Here is an 18,486-nt window from a genome sequence, read left to right as displayed (position 1 = left end):
ATTGTGGCTGGTTTACTCAGTCCTTCTACTCAGTCCTTCTGGATTAGAACCTGGGCAGTCAATGTCCTGTCTTTGCTTTTGCTTATATTGAGAAATTGGTGGCTGTGAGCCAGGTGAATTAATTTAACTGTAAACTATTGTTTAAATGTTGTGTCAGCAATCTAAAACACAACTGTTTCATGTACTGGAGGCATGAGCTATAAATCTGTATACTAATTTGCAGTTTGTTGGGCTGTTTACTGCATCTCCCGGGGTCTTTTTATACTCCTCAAATAACCCTTTATATGGTCAGTGTGACAGAGCTCCTGGCGGGGGCGGGGAGAGAGAGCCTCAACAAACACTATTGCAATCAAACTGCTGTGTGCATGACAATATCTTGGTCGGATAGGGTTGTACAAGTCCAGGATCTGACTATATGTCAAAGGCAGGGGACCTCTGTCTCACAGGCTAGATTTGGCCCGTCAAGTCTCCCCATTTGGCCCACCAGGCTGTTTTCTCCAAACCGTGCCTACCTGCCATATGTAAAGTGTGGGGCAAGTAGAGATGTGACAGAAGAAAGCAAGATTGAACTTCCTCTATATCAACTGGTGCATGGGGAGTTCAATTCTGCTTGGTTCAGGTGCACAAAAGACGTCTATGGGGAACTTGCACACTCCAATCTTGCAGAAAGCAGGATTGAATTCACCATGCATCAGCTTTTGTGTGGGAAGTTCAGTCCTGCTTGTTCACTAGCATTCCCCATCACTGTTTGGCCGACACTGAGAGGTGGGCAGGACCATCCACCTGTCCGTCACTTGATGTCATTTGGCCCAGAGGTTGAGGGTGGAATGAAATATCTGGCCCTCCAGGCCGAAAGGTTTTCCCACCCTGCTGTAAGTAGATATTTGTGCCTACATCTAACATTTCAGGTTTAAATGTTTCCCTTTTTATATATAGAATTTAAGAAAACCATTAGGAACAAAATTTAATTATAATCAGAAAGCTCTTTCCATTAAAGCTGCTTTAACTTCTGTCTTCAGAATTCCGTTAAGCTGATTCTTCCATTTCTGAATACATTTTTTCCTTCCTTAGTACGCAGGAAGATCTTGAGCATCCTAGACTCAATTGACTTCAGTCAAGAGATCCCAGAACCTTTGCAGCTGGATTTTTTTGACCGTGCTCAAATTGAGCAGGTCATTGCCAACTGCGAGAACAGAAGTGCACGTGGACCAGTTATCTGCAATGTCAAGGTGAGCAATTTCTAGAAACCTCTGTACCTGGCTTCAGTTAGTTTATGGGTGCACTGCAGCAAACATTATGTATCTTCAAACATTTTTTTATTTCCGTAGAAGATTTTTAGATAAAACCTTAACGCTCCCACTGACTTCAGTATGTCAGCATTTACGTTAGTGGCCTCTCAAACATGTTCTTCCATGTGAGAATTAACATTGGAATAATTTATATAGGTTTTTACTTACATACCTAATAGTGATATGGTTATTCTACCACTGTTGTGCCAGCTTCTTTACAAAACACAGTGCCTTATATTGAATGTCTTAAAAGGAAAGCTGACATTTCAAGTTGAACATTGTTGTACTTTCCTTGGCCTGTTTCATTTAAGTTGAACTGGGGTGGAAATGAAATTGTGGACCTAAATGTGAAATGAGCGAAGTGAATCGGAAAGGGAATTAGCAGTGTTTTCATGTTCACAGTTGTCTCCAAATTTTACACATAATAGATTAACAAAAGACACCACTTTCCTTTCTTCAATTCTAGCATCTCCACAAAGTTCTGATTGCTGAAGTTAATGCCCTACAAGGAATGGCAGCCCTTGGGCAGAGACCTTTGCTCATGGAGGTAAGAGCACTTAAAATGTGCCAGCTTGATTGAAACCTGGGAAGTTGCCATATACAGAATCCATTTATTGGTCCATTCATCTCAGCGTTGTTGACACTGACTGACTTCAAGCAGGGGCCCTACGTGGAGATGCTGCGGATTAAACTCAGGACCTTTTTTGACATGCATAGCATGTGCTCAACCACAGTTGTGGCCATTTCTTGAAAAACAGCTGTACGGATTCTTTTACTACTAATTGTTTTTTGGAAGAGCCCAATATCTGTCATTCATTTATATAGCTCTTTTCACTTTATAAATGCTTTCAGATAAATTACTCTGCAATACTTCATTTATTGTCTCAGCAGGGCTTGGATGTAGGTAGCGCTGGCAATTCTCGTCTTACCTAAGGCCACTCAGTGACTGTGATGCTGGTTTCACGATGAAGCAGAGCATCGCTTCTAAGGAAAACTGAGACTGAGAATTCTGCTGCCCAGAAGGGGTGCATAGAAAGCAATTTGAGTTGCTATTTAAAGGGAATCTCAATGGGGAGACAACCCACATTCCTCTGATGGCATTTCCCTCCCTTTTAAGCAGCTCCCCGGCAAAATCCTCAAGCTGCTTTTGAAACTTGGCTGAGTTTGTAAGGCAGTCTTAGGGTTCCTTGGGCAACTGCAGAGAATGCAAACATGTGTGCACACTCCTTGCTTGATTATAGGCCAAGGATATAATATAAATTAACATTCTCAGAAGCTACTTTTTAGTATGTATATGACATTTGCAACTTTGTTTAAAAATAGAGCCTTTTTTGGTCTCCTATGAGATAACCCTTTCCTTGACCGTCCAGGAAATCAACACAATTCTCCAGTATGTTGTGGAACGGAACAAGCTCCTTCAGTGTCTCTATGCTAAGCGGCATGCTCTGGAGTCCTGGAGGCAGTTGGTGGAAATCATATTAACTGCCTGCCCACAGGACCTTATACAACCTGAAGATAGGCAGCTTATTATCCGTGATCTCTTACAAGATTTGCATGACAAGGTAAGCCTCATGAAATGTCATGGTATGGTGACACTGACGGCAAATTTGGGTGTCCGTTTTGAGTTTTTTAAAATGCACAGTTGAATTATGAAATATCTAATGGTTTCCAATCCATTCATATTTACCAGCAGTTTCCCCTAACAAAATCTATGTGCTCTGAGTCAGCTATGCCACTTATTTAGCTTTTGTTACTGTTGCTTCCCAACTTTACTTTACAGACTTTTTAACACTTACTCAAGGGAGGTTTGGGAGGCTGGATATGGGCTTTTAAATGTTCCTGGATTGTCATAGATGTACCTTTTGGATCCAATCAAAGTAGAGAGTTTGGGGGGCGGGATCCAGCAAGGAGATCAGTGTTTCTGTACCACACACCGCTTCATGACTGAGACACATTTGTCTCATTGCTATTTAATATTGAACATTCTGCTTATAGTAATTTGTATTAGAGATGCCTATAGAAATTATGCAGACGTGTATCGCAAGCATGTACCAAAATAGCAACTCTTTCTTTTGTTCCCGTAAGATCCTGAATGACGATGCTGCTCAGGAGTTAATGCCTGTTGTGGCGGCAGCCGTGTTCACCCTGACCGCCCACTTAAGTCAGTGTGTGCGAACAGAGCAAAAGGAGCCATTTGCCGTCCCTTTGCCTGGGCACTCGCAGTTTGTCTTGATGCTGGATGGTTCTTTCACAACACCACCTGGTTCTGAAGGCATGGTGGTGGGATTCGCCTCTATCGGAGACTCTTCTCTACATATCATATTGAAAAAGATTCTGGATTTCATTCTGAAAACAGGTAATTTTTAATGACCACAATAAAATAGATTCCATAATCTTTGAAGCAGTTGATTGATGTGCTCCCCAGATTCTAGGGAAACAGATCGGCGTTTGCATTACAAAAGCCAGCATTCTGTAAATAAGTAGAGGTGGATAGCAACAGAAGAATGGTTTATGTGTGCTGTCTTTTTCCACAGTATAAATACCCTTTTTTCTGTCTGAGCAGGTGGTGGCTTCCAGCGAGTGAGAACACACCTGTATGGATCACTGCTTTACTACTTGCAGATTGCTCAGAGACCAGATGAACCGGACACCCTAGAAGCAGGTAGAATACAAAATGGTGATGAAAAGAAAACATGCGCTGCATTTGCAACTATATTGGATCTCTTTATATGACCAGAGTTCACAGTCCCATACTTCCCCCCGCATTCTCCATCAGCAATAATAACTTTATTTCTGGGGTTTTTTCAGGCTTCCCAAAGCCATTATTTCCCAGTCCCATATATATATGAAGCTGACTGGTCAGTTTTATTCCATGCCCCATATCCAGCCTTTGACTTCATCTATGTTCATAGACTTCAGTGACCCAAAAGTGTGAATGGAGTGGTTAATTTTCTTCTGTCATGAGCACATTTCCATTGAAGGCATCTTGTGTCCTTTCACTGAAGTAAATATGTGTGTGTTTCCTATCAGAGTTCACCCGAAGAAGCTTTTTTGTTTGTATTTTGTTACAAGTAACGTTCTTTGCTGAGGGATCTATTTTCTCATTTGAACATTCCAACTAAAATACTCTCCTCTTCCCCTCCCTATGAAGGCAAATGTAGTTGTTCGCCTTTAATTTTGTCCTTTTCTTCCTCTTTATAGCCAAGAAGACCACGTGGGAGCGTTTAACAGCGCCTGAAGATGCTTACAGTAAACTGCAGAGAGAGAACATGGCAATTATTGAAAGCTATGGTTCTGCCCTAATGGAGGTGGTCTGCCGAGATGCCTGTGATGGTCATGAAATTGGACGGGTAAATAAAATAAGATATTCTGTATTTTAATTTTAAACAGGTTCAGGTCACAATTTGGGGAGAAACACACACTGATGTCTGAATTTTGGAACATTCAAATATTTATTAAAGAATTACTTGACAGTTTAGGATTTTTTAAAAAGAAGTTCAGTAAGTCTTTCATATCTTACGTACTTGCTTTTGATAATTATTTTCCGGTGAGAATACATATATACCAGGTGAAGTGTGGTAAACGTTTGCTACCTGTGCCTGAGTAATGCAGCTGTTAGCCTGCTTTCCTTGTTACATCATTCAGTTTTTACATTTGGAAAAAATGACTGCATTTGTACTTAAAGTTGGTTCTATAGCAGAAAAGGTAGTAGATAATGAAGAGCGAACATAATGTAAGCTATTAAGGTTGGGAAAGAATGCCCAGTGTTTACTCTTGTTCTGTTCTTCATTTTTAAAGCAGTCCATATAGTTTCAATGTAATTCACCAGTTTGTGAAGAAACACGGTTAATGATGAATAGCATGTACATAATCATGACCAACCAAACTGGACATTATAAAAAAGGTTGTTGCCACTAAAAATAACATCTACATTTGCCACCCACCTTGATAATGTCTACCCAACTCTTGATATCACAGCAGTCAGTGATCTAGAGTGGGGGTAGGTTAAATGCATGTTTTCTTACACATTTCTTAAATCTGGAGATTAGTGGCCCATTCACAAAATTTATTTACTATCAGAACTTTTAAAATAATGTTATTTGAAAACAAGAAAATTTCACTAGTTTTTGCTTTTGTGGAGATTTCTTGGAACTAGCACAGCAGCAACCCCCATAGAGCACCTCTGAAACTGGGAATCATTTTTCTCTCATTTTGCATTCTAGCAAGATATGCAGCTGCAACTATAGACTAATAACTTCCTATAGTACAATATTTGTTGACATGCTTGCAAATGTAAAACATTAAAGTATTAGGGGCCAGTATCATCTTAACTAGTCTGCAGATATTGTACATTCCCATTATTTCAACATAGTTGCAGACCCCGTTTTTTAAATAAGCTGTGGCAGATATTAGATAATTTTTGTATCCTTTCTTGAGGAATTTAATCTTTCATATTTGTTTTTCAGATGCTAGCACTAGCCTTGCTTGATCGCATCATCTCTGTAGATAAACAGCAGCAATGGTTGTTGTATCTCTCCAACAGTGGCTATCTAAAAGTGCTTGTAGATAGCCTAGCAGATGACGACCTCAAGCTGCAAAGCTTACTTACACCCCAGCCTCCTCTACTTAAAGCACTGTACACCTATGAGTCAAAAATGGTAAGTTCTTAATAACTGTTCAGTGACCTGGGTTCCACACAGCCAAATCCTGGATTAATAATCCAAGATATGCATGAGCATCATGAACCTGCATACAGCCCCTTTGTGCAAGTAAAGAACAAGCACGGAAACCACAGTTAACCAAAGCTTCCTGTTACATGCAAACTGGGAATTGTGGTGTATGGCATCCAAACAAGCCAAGATTTGTAAGACAACTTTAAAACATGGTTTCATATACCCTGTTTCCCCCAAAATAAGACAGTGTCTTATATTAATTTTTGCTCCCAAAGATGTGCTATGTCTTATTTTCAGGGGATGTCTTATTTTTCCATGAAGAAGAATATGGTACACATTTATTGTCTAACTGTGAGTCAGCCAGACTCCGTCAGGGCAGAGCGAGCAGCAGGCTGCAGATTGTCCTGGCGGCCGCATGGGCTCTCTGATTTAAAGAGACCTTGCACTGCCTGAACAGCTCCGGCTGCCCTGCGGCCAATCAGTGAGCTGTGCAGTGGCGCCCGCTGCTACGGTCCAGAGGAGTCAGACGCCTTCAGGGGCCTTACCGTATATTCCGGGGAGGCCTTATGTTCGGGGGAGGCCTTATTATCGGGGAGGTCTTATTTTGAGGGGGGATGCCTTATATTACAGCGGGAGGCAAAACTGGAAGTAGGTCTTATTTTGGGGGGATGTCTTACTTTTGGGGGAAGATGGTACTGGCATGTTTGGGAATCACTGTTCCCAGTTTGTGCATAATGGGAAGCTATGGTCAGCTGTAGCTTCCTGGCTTGTTTCTCTATTTGTACGGCAGGAGGAACCACGGCAAGAGCAAAAGAAACGGTGTGTGGGTTCATGGACCTCATGCATAACCTGGCTTAATAAGTGTTGTGTCACATCAGGGTTCCTATTACAAATATTAACTAGATAGAGATGTCTTATCCTCATACTTCTTATAGCTTACTTAGTGGTATAAAACACAGGGTGTTCTCCTCTCCAGCTGTAGGAAAGTTCTTTGAAGAAAGAAAGGTGTGTCAGGTTGCTGGACTAGGATTCCTACTTCCATCCTAGTCTTTTCTCCACTTCTGTACATAGCAAGTTCTGGATCTGCTCTGCTGTACTGGATCAGGCGAGATTTCCCTTTCTGCTCCTCAGCAATTGCTTGTCTTTTAAGGGGCAGTAGCCTGTATAGCCAGTATCCGAAATCTGAAAACCTAATTCAACAAGTTGTGGGTGCTTTAGAATTATATTTCTTGACCTACAGCTTTTACACACACACACACACACACACACACACACACACACACACACACACAAACCCCAGTTCCTACATGGCAAGTTGCCTCTGAGGCTTAGAAGCATTTCAAATGCAGTTTATGACATGTTATGGGGGAATCAGTTCATAGAAAAAACCTCTCAGCAATTTCTTAGATTAGTGCAACACCATGTGTTATTCCAAGTTGCTTTTAAATCCTAGAATTCTAAATAAGTGTATTTTAAATCACGTCCATTGGATGAGTTAAATAAGCAAATTTAATTCAGTTTTTGAGTTTTAACTTGAGGGTATGTTTTAAGGTTGCTGACAGAAAAATACTTAAACAAAAATATTGTCCTATGTTCTTTTTGAAATTCATTTTCTTTATTTTTTACAATATGTTTCAGGCATTCCTGACCAAAGTGGCCAAAATACAGCAGGGAGCACTAGAGTTACGTAGATCTGGAGTGATTGTGAAGCTTGCCCAGTGTCAGGTATATGACATGCGACCGGAAACAGATCAGCAGGGGTAAGTGTCATACAATTTGTCCTCAGAATTATGTCCCAAGTTGCGAACACATCCCGAGAACAAAACCTCTCAATGCTGAGGCCCCACTCTGTGTTTTACAACGATTAACATTTATATGCCTTCATTGAATTCATGCTGCTGTGTCAGGAAGGATCCTATCCAAACAGGTATAAGTATATTAGTAATAGTGCATGCTTGCTGGAGATGTGGTACAAAATTATTTCACTATAAGTAGCTCTGCAGCCTTTGACTCGTGTGCTGCACTGTTGATAGGAACAAGCCTCTCTTGAGATGACCATGCCATAAGATTTGGACTCCCTCCTTGCAGACTGAGGGTGTAAATATGTGAATCAATTATATTTCTTAAAGCTATGTCAGTCTCCTCCACGTCTTTGATTCTTCAAAGGAGGACAAACCCTGGGGAGCTCCTGGAACCCACTGGACTTTTGCTACCACTCGACAGAGAGTGGGGGCAGCGCTCAGCTTTCATAACTTTATGTACTGATGAGTTGCTGTGGTGTTTTAAAAAATCTACCAGTTAATTACTTTCTCATTTTCTTTTATCTCCTTTCTTCAGAATATTTGGAATGCGAGAAACCCCCGTCTTTATTCCGGCTCCTGTAGAACGCTATCGCCAGATTCTTCTGCCAGCTCTTCGGCTGTGCCAGGTCATCCTCACATCAAGTATGGCAGAGCACGCACAGGCTGCAGGACAGGTAAGGGAAAATGCAAGAAATTCCTAGTGGTGTCGGCGATTCATTACTGTTACTCCCACAGCAGACTTCGTGTTTTATGTTTTGCTATTTCCAAGCCTCCTCTACTGATACGTTGTCCTAAAGTTCTTAATTGTATTTTATTTCTGTATATACTTTCTTGTTTCATTATAGGTTTTGCAGTTCCTAATATCACATTCAGATACTATCCAAGCAATCTTGCGGTGTCAAGAAGTCAGTGTGGGGTCCTTGCAAGAACTGGCCTTGCTGACTGGGATAATCAGCAAAGCTGCTCTGCCTGGTGGGTACCTTTGGCAGACAGTTTATAGTCGTTCTAATCATTAACTTTGTTACATACAAATATCTCTTTCATCAAACTCACCTTCGTAAAAGTATGTGCAAACTTTTGACTTGCATAGAACTGAATAGGCGTGTCAAGTTCACAAAAACACTTGGGCTAATGTTTATGTGTCGCTTATTTGATTATGCGTTCTAACCAGAAGAAGAATAAAAATAAGTATTGAGCCCCCATTGTATTATATTTCATTAGGTGCACTAGGTGATTTTGACCTTGATGTTACTGAAGGGATGCAGATTGAACTGCAAGGACATATTGGGCGATTTCAGGTATGCAATTTTATGATCACAGCAACCGTTTCGTGTTAATGGTTTGAATTCAACTCCCTCCTCCCTGGTATGACAGACATGCAATAGATAACAAGCAGCTATACCTGGCAGGCGGGAACAGTCATCAGTTTCTCTACCTTCCTTTGATTTTCAGCGCCAGTGCTTGGGCCTCCTAACAAGGTTTGGTGGTGGTGATAGATTGCGTCAGTTTAAGCTGCAAGACGATCAAGCAGAGGGAGACAAAGTGAACAAGAGAGATGAAATTGAACTGGCCATGCAACAGGTGAGCCTCTGCTGAGTAATACAACTAAAAGTCCCTTTTTCACAATGGTAAAATGTCTGTTTCTCCTTTTTTTGCCATTATCCTAAGGATGTTGCTGTTCTTGCTTTTTATCTGCAGATCTGTGCCAATGTGATGGAATACTGCCAGTTGCTGATGATGCAGTGTGCCCCCACCTTCGAGCACACAGTTTGCCTCTTCACTCCTAGCCTGTCTGAGACCACTAATCGAGATGGACCTCGACAAGGTTGGTTTGCGGTTTTACTGGTGTAGAACAGGGACTGTATTCCAGAAGCTGAGTTAACACTGGCAAGAAGTTAACAAACCTCGGCATGTTCTTTCTCATATACTGAAAATTCCCTTTACATTGTGTTATGAGATGCTGCAGGAAGGTTTGAGAAATTTTCTATGGTGGATCAGGCTTTTAAACAGCTTATTTATTATTATGTCTTATATATCAGTCTTATATCTTGCCAGCAGTTTTATATGACAGAAATAGTGATTAGGCTTTTATATGACAGAAATAGTGATTAGGCTTTGAAAATACTGCCCAGATAGCCGTATTTGGTTGTGTGAAACAACTATAACAAAATAAGTAATGCGGTTACATCAATTTATCTTTGTATTTATCTATATATAAATTAATTTCAATGTTTATAAATTTAGGCTTTAACTACCGCCCCTCAGGGAATTTAAGCTAATTTTTAAAACTTGGGTTGTCATCTGTTTTAGATCCACAAGCAGCGGTGATTCCTTATTGGCGTTTGCCTGGCTTGGGTATAATTGTCTATCTGTTAAAGCAGAGTGCCAATGACTTCTTCAGTTACTACGACAGCCATCGTCAGAGTGTTAGCAAGTTGCAGAATGTGGAGCAACTGCCACCAGATGAGATAAAAGAGGTAACCACTTCTGTTCCTTTGAGTCTCCTTCAGATTTATTATGCAAAAGAATGTATCATTATTGTAAATAACCAGTTGGTGAAGGAAAGCTTAGTAAATGTATCAGTGGCCATAACATTATTCTAACATTCCAGAAAAACATCCTGTTGGGTTTTTCTTTCAACATCTATATTTATACTTATTAACTCTCAGAAGGGCTAGTGTGAGGTAAACATTCTGGGTTTAGACACATCTAAACATTTTTACTTTCCCTGATAGAATAAAATTATATAATTAAACTATTTCCCCCCCTCAAACTTCACAGAGATTATCAGGTTAGGGATTAGTTTGTTTGAAAATATGTAAGTTGATTTCTTTTAAGAACAAAAGTAGTCATAAATCCAAAGCTTCCCATTAACATGTTTTTAAGTTTTCTGTAAAATAGGATGAAGTCAGATTTTCTGTGTAGTGGAGTCTGTAGGGCTCCTACACACTTTGGTGAACAGCTACATGGTAGTATGTCTAGTATGTCTTTATATGTGTGTTTGTTCTTTTCACAGTTGTGCCAGTCAGTTATGCTCGCTGGAGTAGACAAAATTTCTACTACCCAAAAATACATCTTGGCAAAGCGACGGTTGGTGAAGTTGATCAACAATCGAGCCAAGTTGCTTTCTCTGTGTTGCTGTATCTTTTGATAATTATGATGAGACACTGAAAATTTTACTGGTGAAATTTCTAAGTCAGCTTTTTAAAAAAATTGGAAATTCAGAACTTGTTCATGAAATCTGAGGGAGAGAGGGGCTTATTCGTCAATCTTCACACTTTAAATATTGACTTTTCTAGATCATGAAAGCTTGCAGGGTATGGTACCCAACTAAGGACACACTCCTTGCAAACCTGAACTTGTGATGTTTACTTACAGATCGATGGAAGTGTCTCCTTCATTCAGATATGTGGTTAACAATGAATAATTTATAGTACAAAACTGCATTATCACTGGTCTAGAAACTAGCTCCAATGCCCTTCAAATTTATCAGTGTAACATAAGAAAATGTCAAAACCCTGTTTTTGGTTACTGATATGAATCTCATTCGTAAACAGTGGAATATAGTAAGAGAGAAGGTTCTGTCCCTTTTTAAGAGGCAGAAGTAGTTTCTGGTCTTAAGGGTTTCTTAATTTCTTTTTTGTTTGTTGGACATGTAATGCAAAACTGTTAAATTGTTTAATGCTTTAGTAGTGTGTGTTGGTGGTAAGGTGGCCTGCAGTTTCTTCTTACACATGTTTGTTTGGGAAATTACCAGTGTAGGGCCTTCTCTGTGACTCTGGAACCTGCCTCCCTAGGGAAACTAGACAGGCTTCCTCCCTTCTTGTTCCAACAGCCTTTTGGGAATTGACTGCTTTTACATAAAGGACTAGTGCTGTGCTGCTGCTTTTTGGTAATTATGTATGTTTGATAGAATTCAAGCTAATTACATATAAAAAATCTGTTTCAATGTTTAATTTTCCTATGTTTTTAGTGGTTTTGGTTTTATCTGTAAGTTGCCTTGAGTCCTGTCAGGGAAAAAGGCAGAGTATAAATATGATGTTGTTTATGGTGGTGATAACAATAGGACAGTATCAACAACAGTTTTGTCTCCTACCTGTGTTTTGGAAATATGCATGAATGTTGTGGGGAAAGACCTGCCCTGGAGAAATGTGGTCTTGTTTGTGTTAGTACTTAAAGATGGTTAAGTTTTCTAGAATAATGTTGAGGCAATATAGGGGCTCTTAGGAGCCCTCATTTCCAAACTCTCTCTCTCTCTCTATGCATTTTCCTTTACTAGAAATGCTTGCAGATATTATAGAAACATGCCTTTTCATTCTTTGGCGGCACCTGGAACACTACCTGCTACACTGTACCCCTACTGATTCTCAGGATTCTCTTTTGGCCTCCAGGAATCGAATCAAGAGCAGAAGATTACAAGGTAGTTTTCCTCAGACTTTTAATAATAATAATAATAATAATAAATTTTATTTATATCCCGCCCTCCCCAGCCGAAGCCGGGCTCAGGGCGGCTAACAACAGTCAAATAGTCAAACAGTCAAATTCTAAAAACATTCTAAAAACATTCCATTATAAAAATTAATTAAAATCAAATTGTTGGCAACCGATTAGGCAAAATTCTGTGCAGGTTGCCAGAGGAGGGAGTCAGGCTGCGCCCTGACCAAAGGCCTGGTGGAACAACTCTGTCTTGCAGGCCCTGCGGAAAGATGTCAGGTCCCGCAGGGCCCTAGTCTCTTGTGACAGAGCATTCCACCAGATTGGAGCCGCAGCCGAGAAGGCCCTGGCTCTAGTTGAGGCCAGCCTAACCTCTCTGAGGCCTGGGACCTTAAGGATGTTTTTATTTACAGATCGTAGGTTTCTCTGTGGGGCATACCAGGAGAGGCGGTCCCGTAGGTACGAGGGTCCTAGGCCGTATAGGGCTTTAAAGGTTAAAACCAGCACCTTAAACCTGATCCTATACTCCACCAGGAGCCAGTGCAGGTGGTTTAGCACCGGGTGAATGTGATCTCGCAGCGAGGACCCCGTAAGCAGTCTCGCTGCGGCATTCTGTACCCGCTGGAGTTTCTGGGTCAGTCTCAAGGGCAGCCCCATGTAGAGCGAGTTACAATAATCCAGTCTGGGGGTGACCGTCGCATGGATCACAGTGGCTAGGTCAGGGCGAGAGAGATAAGGGGCCAACTGCTTAGCTTGGCGGAGATGAAAAAATGCCGCCTTAGTTATAGCTGTAATCTGCGCCTCCATAGAGAGGGAGGTATCGAAGATTACACCCAGACTCTTAACGGACGGTGCTGGCACCAATTGCACCCCCGCAAGAGATGGGAGTTGCCCCCCCGATCCCATATCGTCCCGCCCCAGCCAGAGGACCTCTGTCTTCGCAGGATTTAACTTCAACCGGCTCCCACGTAACCATCCAGCCACAGCTTCCAGACATCTGGTCAGTGTGTCTGGGGCCGAGTCAGGATGGCCATCCATCAGCAGATAGAGTTGGGTGTCATCAGCATACTGATGGCAACCCAGCCCAAAACTCCGGACAAGCTGGGCGAGGGGGCGCATAAAGATGTTAAAAAGCATCGGGGAGAGAATCGCACCCTGAGGCACTCCACACACCAAGGAGTGGCGCGATGACAATTCCCCCCCAAGCGCCACCCTCTGTCCCCGACCAGAGAGAAACGAGCGCAGCCATTGAAGGACTGTGCCCTGGATCCCCACGTCGGCAAGGCGGTGGTCCAGGAGTTCATGATCGACCATGTCAAAGGCTGCTGACAGGTCTAGAAGAATCAGCAGCCCCGACCCGCCTTGATCCAGCTGCCTGCGGAGATCATCTGTTAGGGCGACCAGAGCCGTCTCGGTCCCATGACCAGCGCGGAAGCCGGACTGGAATGGATCCAGAGCAGATGTTTCATCCAGAAACCTACCAAGCTGTTCAGCAACCGCTCTCTCAATCACCTTACCCAGGAATGGAAGATTCGAGACTGGGCGGTAATTGGATAGATCTAGAGGATCTAATGATGTTTTCTTTAAGAGCGGACGCACCACCGCCTCCTTCAGTTCCCCTGGGAATGTCCCGGTGCCAAGGGACAGATTGATGATAGCCCCCAGGGGGGCCCGCATCTCGTCTGGACACGCTCTAATCAGCCAGGACGGGCACGGGTCGAGAGGACAAGTGGTGGGCTTTCCAGCTTGGAGGAGTCTGTCCACATCGGCTGGGGATATCCGGTCAAAGTGGTCCAATACTGGACCAGAGGACAGTCGAGGGGCCTCCAGTTCCTTTATTGTATCGAAATTGGCGGGGAGGTCATGGCGGAGCAACAGGACCTTCTCCGCAAAAAAGCTCGCAAATGCCTCACAGCTGTGTGTCCAATTGTTATTTAAATTTGGCTGTCCTTCGAGGGACGTTAAAGATCGAATTATACTAAATAATTGCGCCGGGCGAGAGCTAGCAGATGCAATGGAGGCCGAGAAGTAGGACTTCTTAGCGGCCTTCACTGCCATCTCATAGGTTTTCATAAAAACTCTATAGGATGTTCTTGAAGCTCCGTCACGGGCACCCCGCCATACTCGCTCTAGCCGTCTGAGGTCCCGCTTCATTTTCCGGAGCACCTCGGTAAACCAGGGAGCCCGGTTTCTGCGGGGACGCAGAGGGCGCTTAGGTGCGATCTCATTGATGGCTGCCAGGAGCTGGGTATTCCAGCCCTCAACAAGCTCAGTCAATGAGTCGCCAGGGGGAGCAAGGTCCCGCAAGGCTTGACGGAATCTATCAGGGTCCATCAGCCTCCGCGGGCGAGCCCAAATCGGCTCGCCACCCAAGCGGGGTGGGGGTGGAACGTCAATCCTGGCTTTCAGAGCGTAGTGATCAGACCATGGCACCTTCATCGAAGGAAACATGATCACATCTATACCGACGCCAAAGATCAAATCCAGCGTGTGGCCTGCTTGATGGGTGGGGCCCGAAACAAACTGGGCGAGCCCTAGTGTCGCCATGGAAGACACCAGGTCCAGAGCCTGTGAGGAGGGAGTGGCATCAGCATGGATGTTGAAGTCCCCCAATACCAATAGGTTAGGGAACTCCAAGGCCCAGCCGGCCACCGCCTCCAGCAGGCCTGACAGGGTGGCTGCTGGTGCGCTAGGTGGCCGGTACACCAGCCAGACAGCCAAGCTCACCTCGGAGCCCCACACTAGGCCAACACATTCAATGCCAGGGATCGATGGCGATGGTAGAGCCCTGAAAGAACAATCTTCCCGGATTAATAATTTAGGGGTTCTTGTATTATGCTGTGTGATTAAAGTTACACACTAGGTTATGACAGTGTAATTAAGAATTCTGAATGGTTTTTAGCCTGCTTAAGTAAGTTTAGTGGTAACAATTTTTTATTCAGTCATAAACATTACTTTTGTTTGGTGCAAGCAGTATGTGTTTGAATGCAGTTTTGGCAATTGCTGCACCACAATAGTGCGGGGAGGGATTTTTTGCATTGATTGGACTGATTTTAATTGGATTATCAAACACAGCTGCATTAAAAATAGATGTCTCTTGTTCAACAAAATGTACACTGAAGTACTTTATTATTTTAAGTTCAGCAAACTTGTTGAATGTTGTAAAGTTTTGATCTACCTCCTCAAGAGGTGAACTTAATAGGTCCTTTCAGGAGGAGTCCTTTGGGGACTAGCCAAGTAGTTTTATGGGGGTGGTATATGGGGGACAGATAATATTGATAAGGGAGTTTGATGGGGAGAGATTCCACCAACAAGGTTCAGATCTCCCAAGTCATGTTTCCTCTCAGTTCAAAAGAAAGAACGAGTTGACTACCTTTTCCTATATAGTGTGGAATCTTTGTCTGTGCCCCCATATGTTCAGATACTTTATGGCACTGATTTGTGGGTTGCGGAAGCTTAATGATGCCGCCAGCTGAAGCCAGGTGTATTAATGTTGCACCTGCATACAAGTCACAAAAATTCAGATCGTGGCTTCACCAAGTTGAAAGCTAGAGGCTGACTTAAAGGAAAACCAGTTTGGTTACCTGGGACAAGTAAGTCACTTCTACCTGTATGTTTTGGTGAAGAATTAGGATAGGAAGATGATAAGGTATAGAGAGGCGATTACTGTATAGACAAAACAAGCTAGAAATCTTAAAGCACAATCCTGTCATATCTACTAAGCTGAAAGTGCTCTTGAGTTCAGTGGCACATAGGCTACAGTCCTATAAATTGTTTTATGTTATACATTTTGAAAGCTTGTTCTGTACCTAAAAATAACTATTGTCATTTTTTTTAATTCCAAGATACCTTCAGTTCAGATCCTAACTTCGATTTTAAAAGTGGATTGAGCAGAGTGAGCCAACTTGATATAGATCAGGTAAGATCTTTCAAATAGTCTTTTCTGGAAACAGAAACCTTGGTTTAGTGTGATGTGTGGACTCCTGAAGAAGAGGCTGCACCTACTCCTCTTCTGGTTCTGCTGCTGATTTGACTTTATCTGCTCCAGACAAACGAGCTGTAACCTAGTTCATTTTTCTATTTGGGAAGAAACATAGAATAAACTCTGATGAACTTATAGAACATCATTCATGCTTCCCATTATATCTTGCATAATTACTGAAGATGACTAGTTACATTTCCACTTCTGGATGAGAGATCCTTCTGAAATAAAATTTAAAAGGAGTACATTGTTAAGATTGCAGTTATCCCTGATCCTTTGATTTTTTTTTTCCTAACAGAGCTTGAGAAATAACTCATTGAGACCAATGTTTTATCATTCAGGGGTTTGTGATATGCCTTCCCCTCACAAAGCCACATAACTTTAATTAGACTTTATATGAGAGCTGGTATTTCTAAATAAGAAAGAAATGTATGTATGTATGTATGTATGTATGTATGTTTAAAAAGCAGGGTGTAATGAACAGAAGTTACATCATTATTTTTTTCTCCGCTCCTCCAGCTTCAGATTGAAGCCATCAACAGTTTTGGGGAATCACTGCAGAAGAAGCTCCTTGACATTGAAAGTCTCTATTCTAAGGTCCGATCACGCTACACTTTCATTCAAGCACTCGTTAGACGCATCCGTGGACTACTGAGGCTCTCAAGGACCTGAAGACTTATGCTTTTGCCTCACTGAAGTTATTTTTTGTACAAGTGTCATTTTCTAAATTATGGTCAAAACTATTTTGCTATATTTTTTCATTCAAATAATGAATCAGTTTTGTGTAATTCTTTCTATTTCCACCTATTGAAGGGAGGGGGGAATAAACATTTTTAAAATAACATACATACATACAATCATCTTGAGTAGAAGCAAAAAACAAAACTATTATGGAAAGGAGATGTAATTTAAAATAACAAATTAGATCAGAAATGGGATCTTGGCTGATTTTTCACAGCTGTAACAAGTACAAACCATGTTGATGGGAATAAAGATTGTTTTTGGGGATTCAATTCTTTGATGACTTGCCAAAATAGAAAACCAATTAACCCGCTTCATAAGTAACAACCCTCCACCTCAGTTGTACTCTTGCCTTACTGCTTCCAAAAGAGAAGTAGTAATAGTTTTGTAGTTTTGTATAATATGCAGTTAATGTATCCTGAGGAATCTAGGTTACCAGATTTTACTTATTTTATTGTGTACGTATTCATTGTGAAAACTTCTCCATTCAAGTGGATGATATGCTTAAACCATTAAAACCCTCACTGATTTTAAAACTTAACCCTCATGTCACTCTATCCCTGTTCATCAAAAATGTAAGAGAAATATGAGGTGTTACTTCCAGAACAGTCTTTTAAATAAGGCCACAAAAGCCTACCAAAAATAAAAAATTCTTCAACCTGCTGTGGGCTGGCCGTTGAAGAACTCAAACCACTTGTTCTCTCTGCTGGGGACAAAGAAATGATTGAGTACTCATTCACCTGCATGCAATTCCATGTTAATTACCAGCTGAATGTTTTAATTACAGGGCTGTTCCAGACTATACTTCCAGGGGACTTGACAGCTGCAGGTTATCCCTGTGTGCACCCTTGAGGATCTTAACCTGATGCATACATAGTAGAGTGCTATTGTGTTGTTGTTTTTCTAAAAGCTTATCATAAAACACTTTGGCTGAGGGCAATCTTGTGCCCAAGCAGTATCCTGATTCCTGAATCGCCTTTGGAAGCCAGTACTGAAGCACACTTCTTTGCGGTTTAATTTCTGCTTGCCACGCATGATTACAGAGATCATGCATTATTAGTGTGTATATTTAACAGCAACCTCTGCTCTACCTTCCTATAACAAGTTGCTCGCCTGTCAAGCACCATCCTTTGCGCACCGGGGACTAATCCTACCAAATGTTTATTTGTAAGGGAAGATCCTAGACTCCCGTAACATGAAAGTCCACTGCCAGTCCACTGGGGTTTTTCCTTCAGCCAAACCGAGAGGCGCGCGTCCTCACCACGTGAATCCCCTCGTGGCGCCACGCGGGCCAAGAACGCCCCGCCCCCGCAGCCCATGTGACCCCTCCAGCGGTTCACGCCTCCTGCCGCTACTTTCCAGCAAGGAAGTGGCATCTCGTTTCGAATCGGCAGATTCGTCACCTAACTGTTTAAATCGTGAAGATTTATTGTTTTTTTTAAAGGGGTCACTGCCACAGGATCCCCACTAGCCTTAGCACCTGACAGGAGTGGCGGCGGTAGCCCTTTTCAGCTCCGTCGGCGCCGCGCTCCGTCCCCTCGTGTCGAAAGCCCTAATCGGAGCGC

The 18,486-nt window shown here is 42.3% G+C and overlaps 1 protein-coding gene across 2 annotated transcripts in view; it reads left to right on the top strand.

Annotated features, from left to right (window-relative positions):
* NUP205 (nucleoporin 205) overlaps positions 1 to 17,462 on the top strand; it is a 53,513-nt gene extending 36,051 nt beyond the window's left edge. For both annotated transcript variants that reach the window (XM_077934875.1, XM_077934874.1), the window contains exons 26-43: positions 1,072 to 1,229; positions 1,756 to 1,836; positions 2,660 to 2,851; positions 3,375 to 3,645; positions 3,853 to 3,951; positions 4,491 to 4,639; positions 5,756 to 5,947; positions 7,601 to 7,722; positions 8,300 to 8,438; positions 8,610 to 8,736; positions 8,986 to 9,062; positions 9,217 to 9,345; positions 9,463 to 9,589; positions 10,075 to 10,241; positions 10,781 to 10,904; positions 12,056 to 12,184; positions 16,044 to 16,117; positions 16,700 to 17,462. In XM_077934875.1, coding sequence (XP_077791001.1) covers positions 1,072 to 1,229; positions 1,756 to 1,836; positions 2,660 to 2,851; positions 3,375 to 3,645; positions 3,853 to 3,951; positions 4,491 to 4,639; positions 5,756 to 5,947; positions 7,601 to 7,722; positions 8,300 to 8,438; positions 8,610 to 8,736; positions 8,986 to 9,062; positions 9,217 to 9,345; positions 9,463 to 9,589; positions 10,075 to 10,241; positions 10,781 to 10,904; positions 12,056 to 12,184; positions 16,044 to 16,117; positions 16,700 to 16,852 — 2,510 coding nt within the window. In that variant the 3' untranslated portion in view covers positions 16,853 to 17,462. The remainder of the gene's footprint in view (positions 1 to 1,071; positions 1,230 to 1,755; positions 1,837 to 2,659; positions 2,852 to 3,374; positions 3,646 to 3,852; positions 3,952 to 4,490; positions 4,640 to 5,755; positions 5,948 to 7,600; positions 7,723 to 8,299; positions 8,439 to 8,609; positions 8,737 to 8,985; positions 9,063 to 9,216; positions 9,346 to 9,462; positions 9,590 to 10,074; positions 10,242 to 10,780; positions 10,905 to 12,055; positions 12,185 to 16,043; positions 16,118 to 16,699) is intronic.
* The last annotated feature ends 1,024 nt before the right edge of the window (positions 17,463 to 18,486 follow it).

This window comes from Podarcis muralis, chromosome 10, assembly GCF_964188315.1.
Source record: "Podarcis muralis chromosome 10, rPodMur119.hap1.1, whole genome shotgun sequence".
Lineage (NCBI taxonomy): Eukaryota > Metazoa > Chordata > Lepidosauria > Squamata > Lacertidae > Podarcis > Podarcis muralis.
This window is presented reverse-complemented; position numbering and strand designations above follow the sequence as displayed.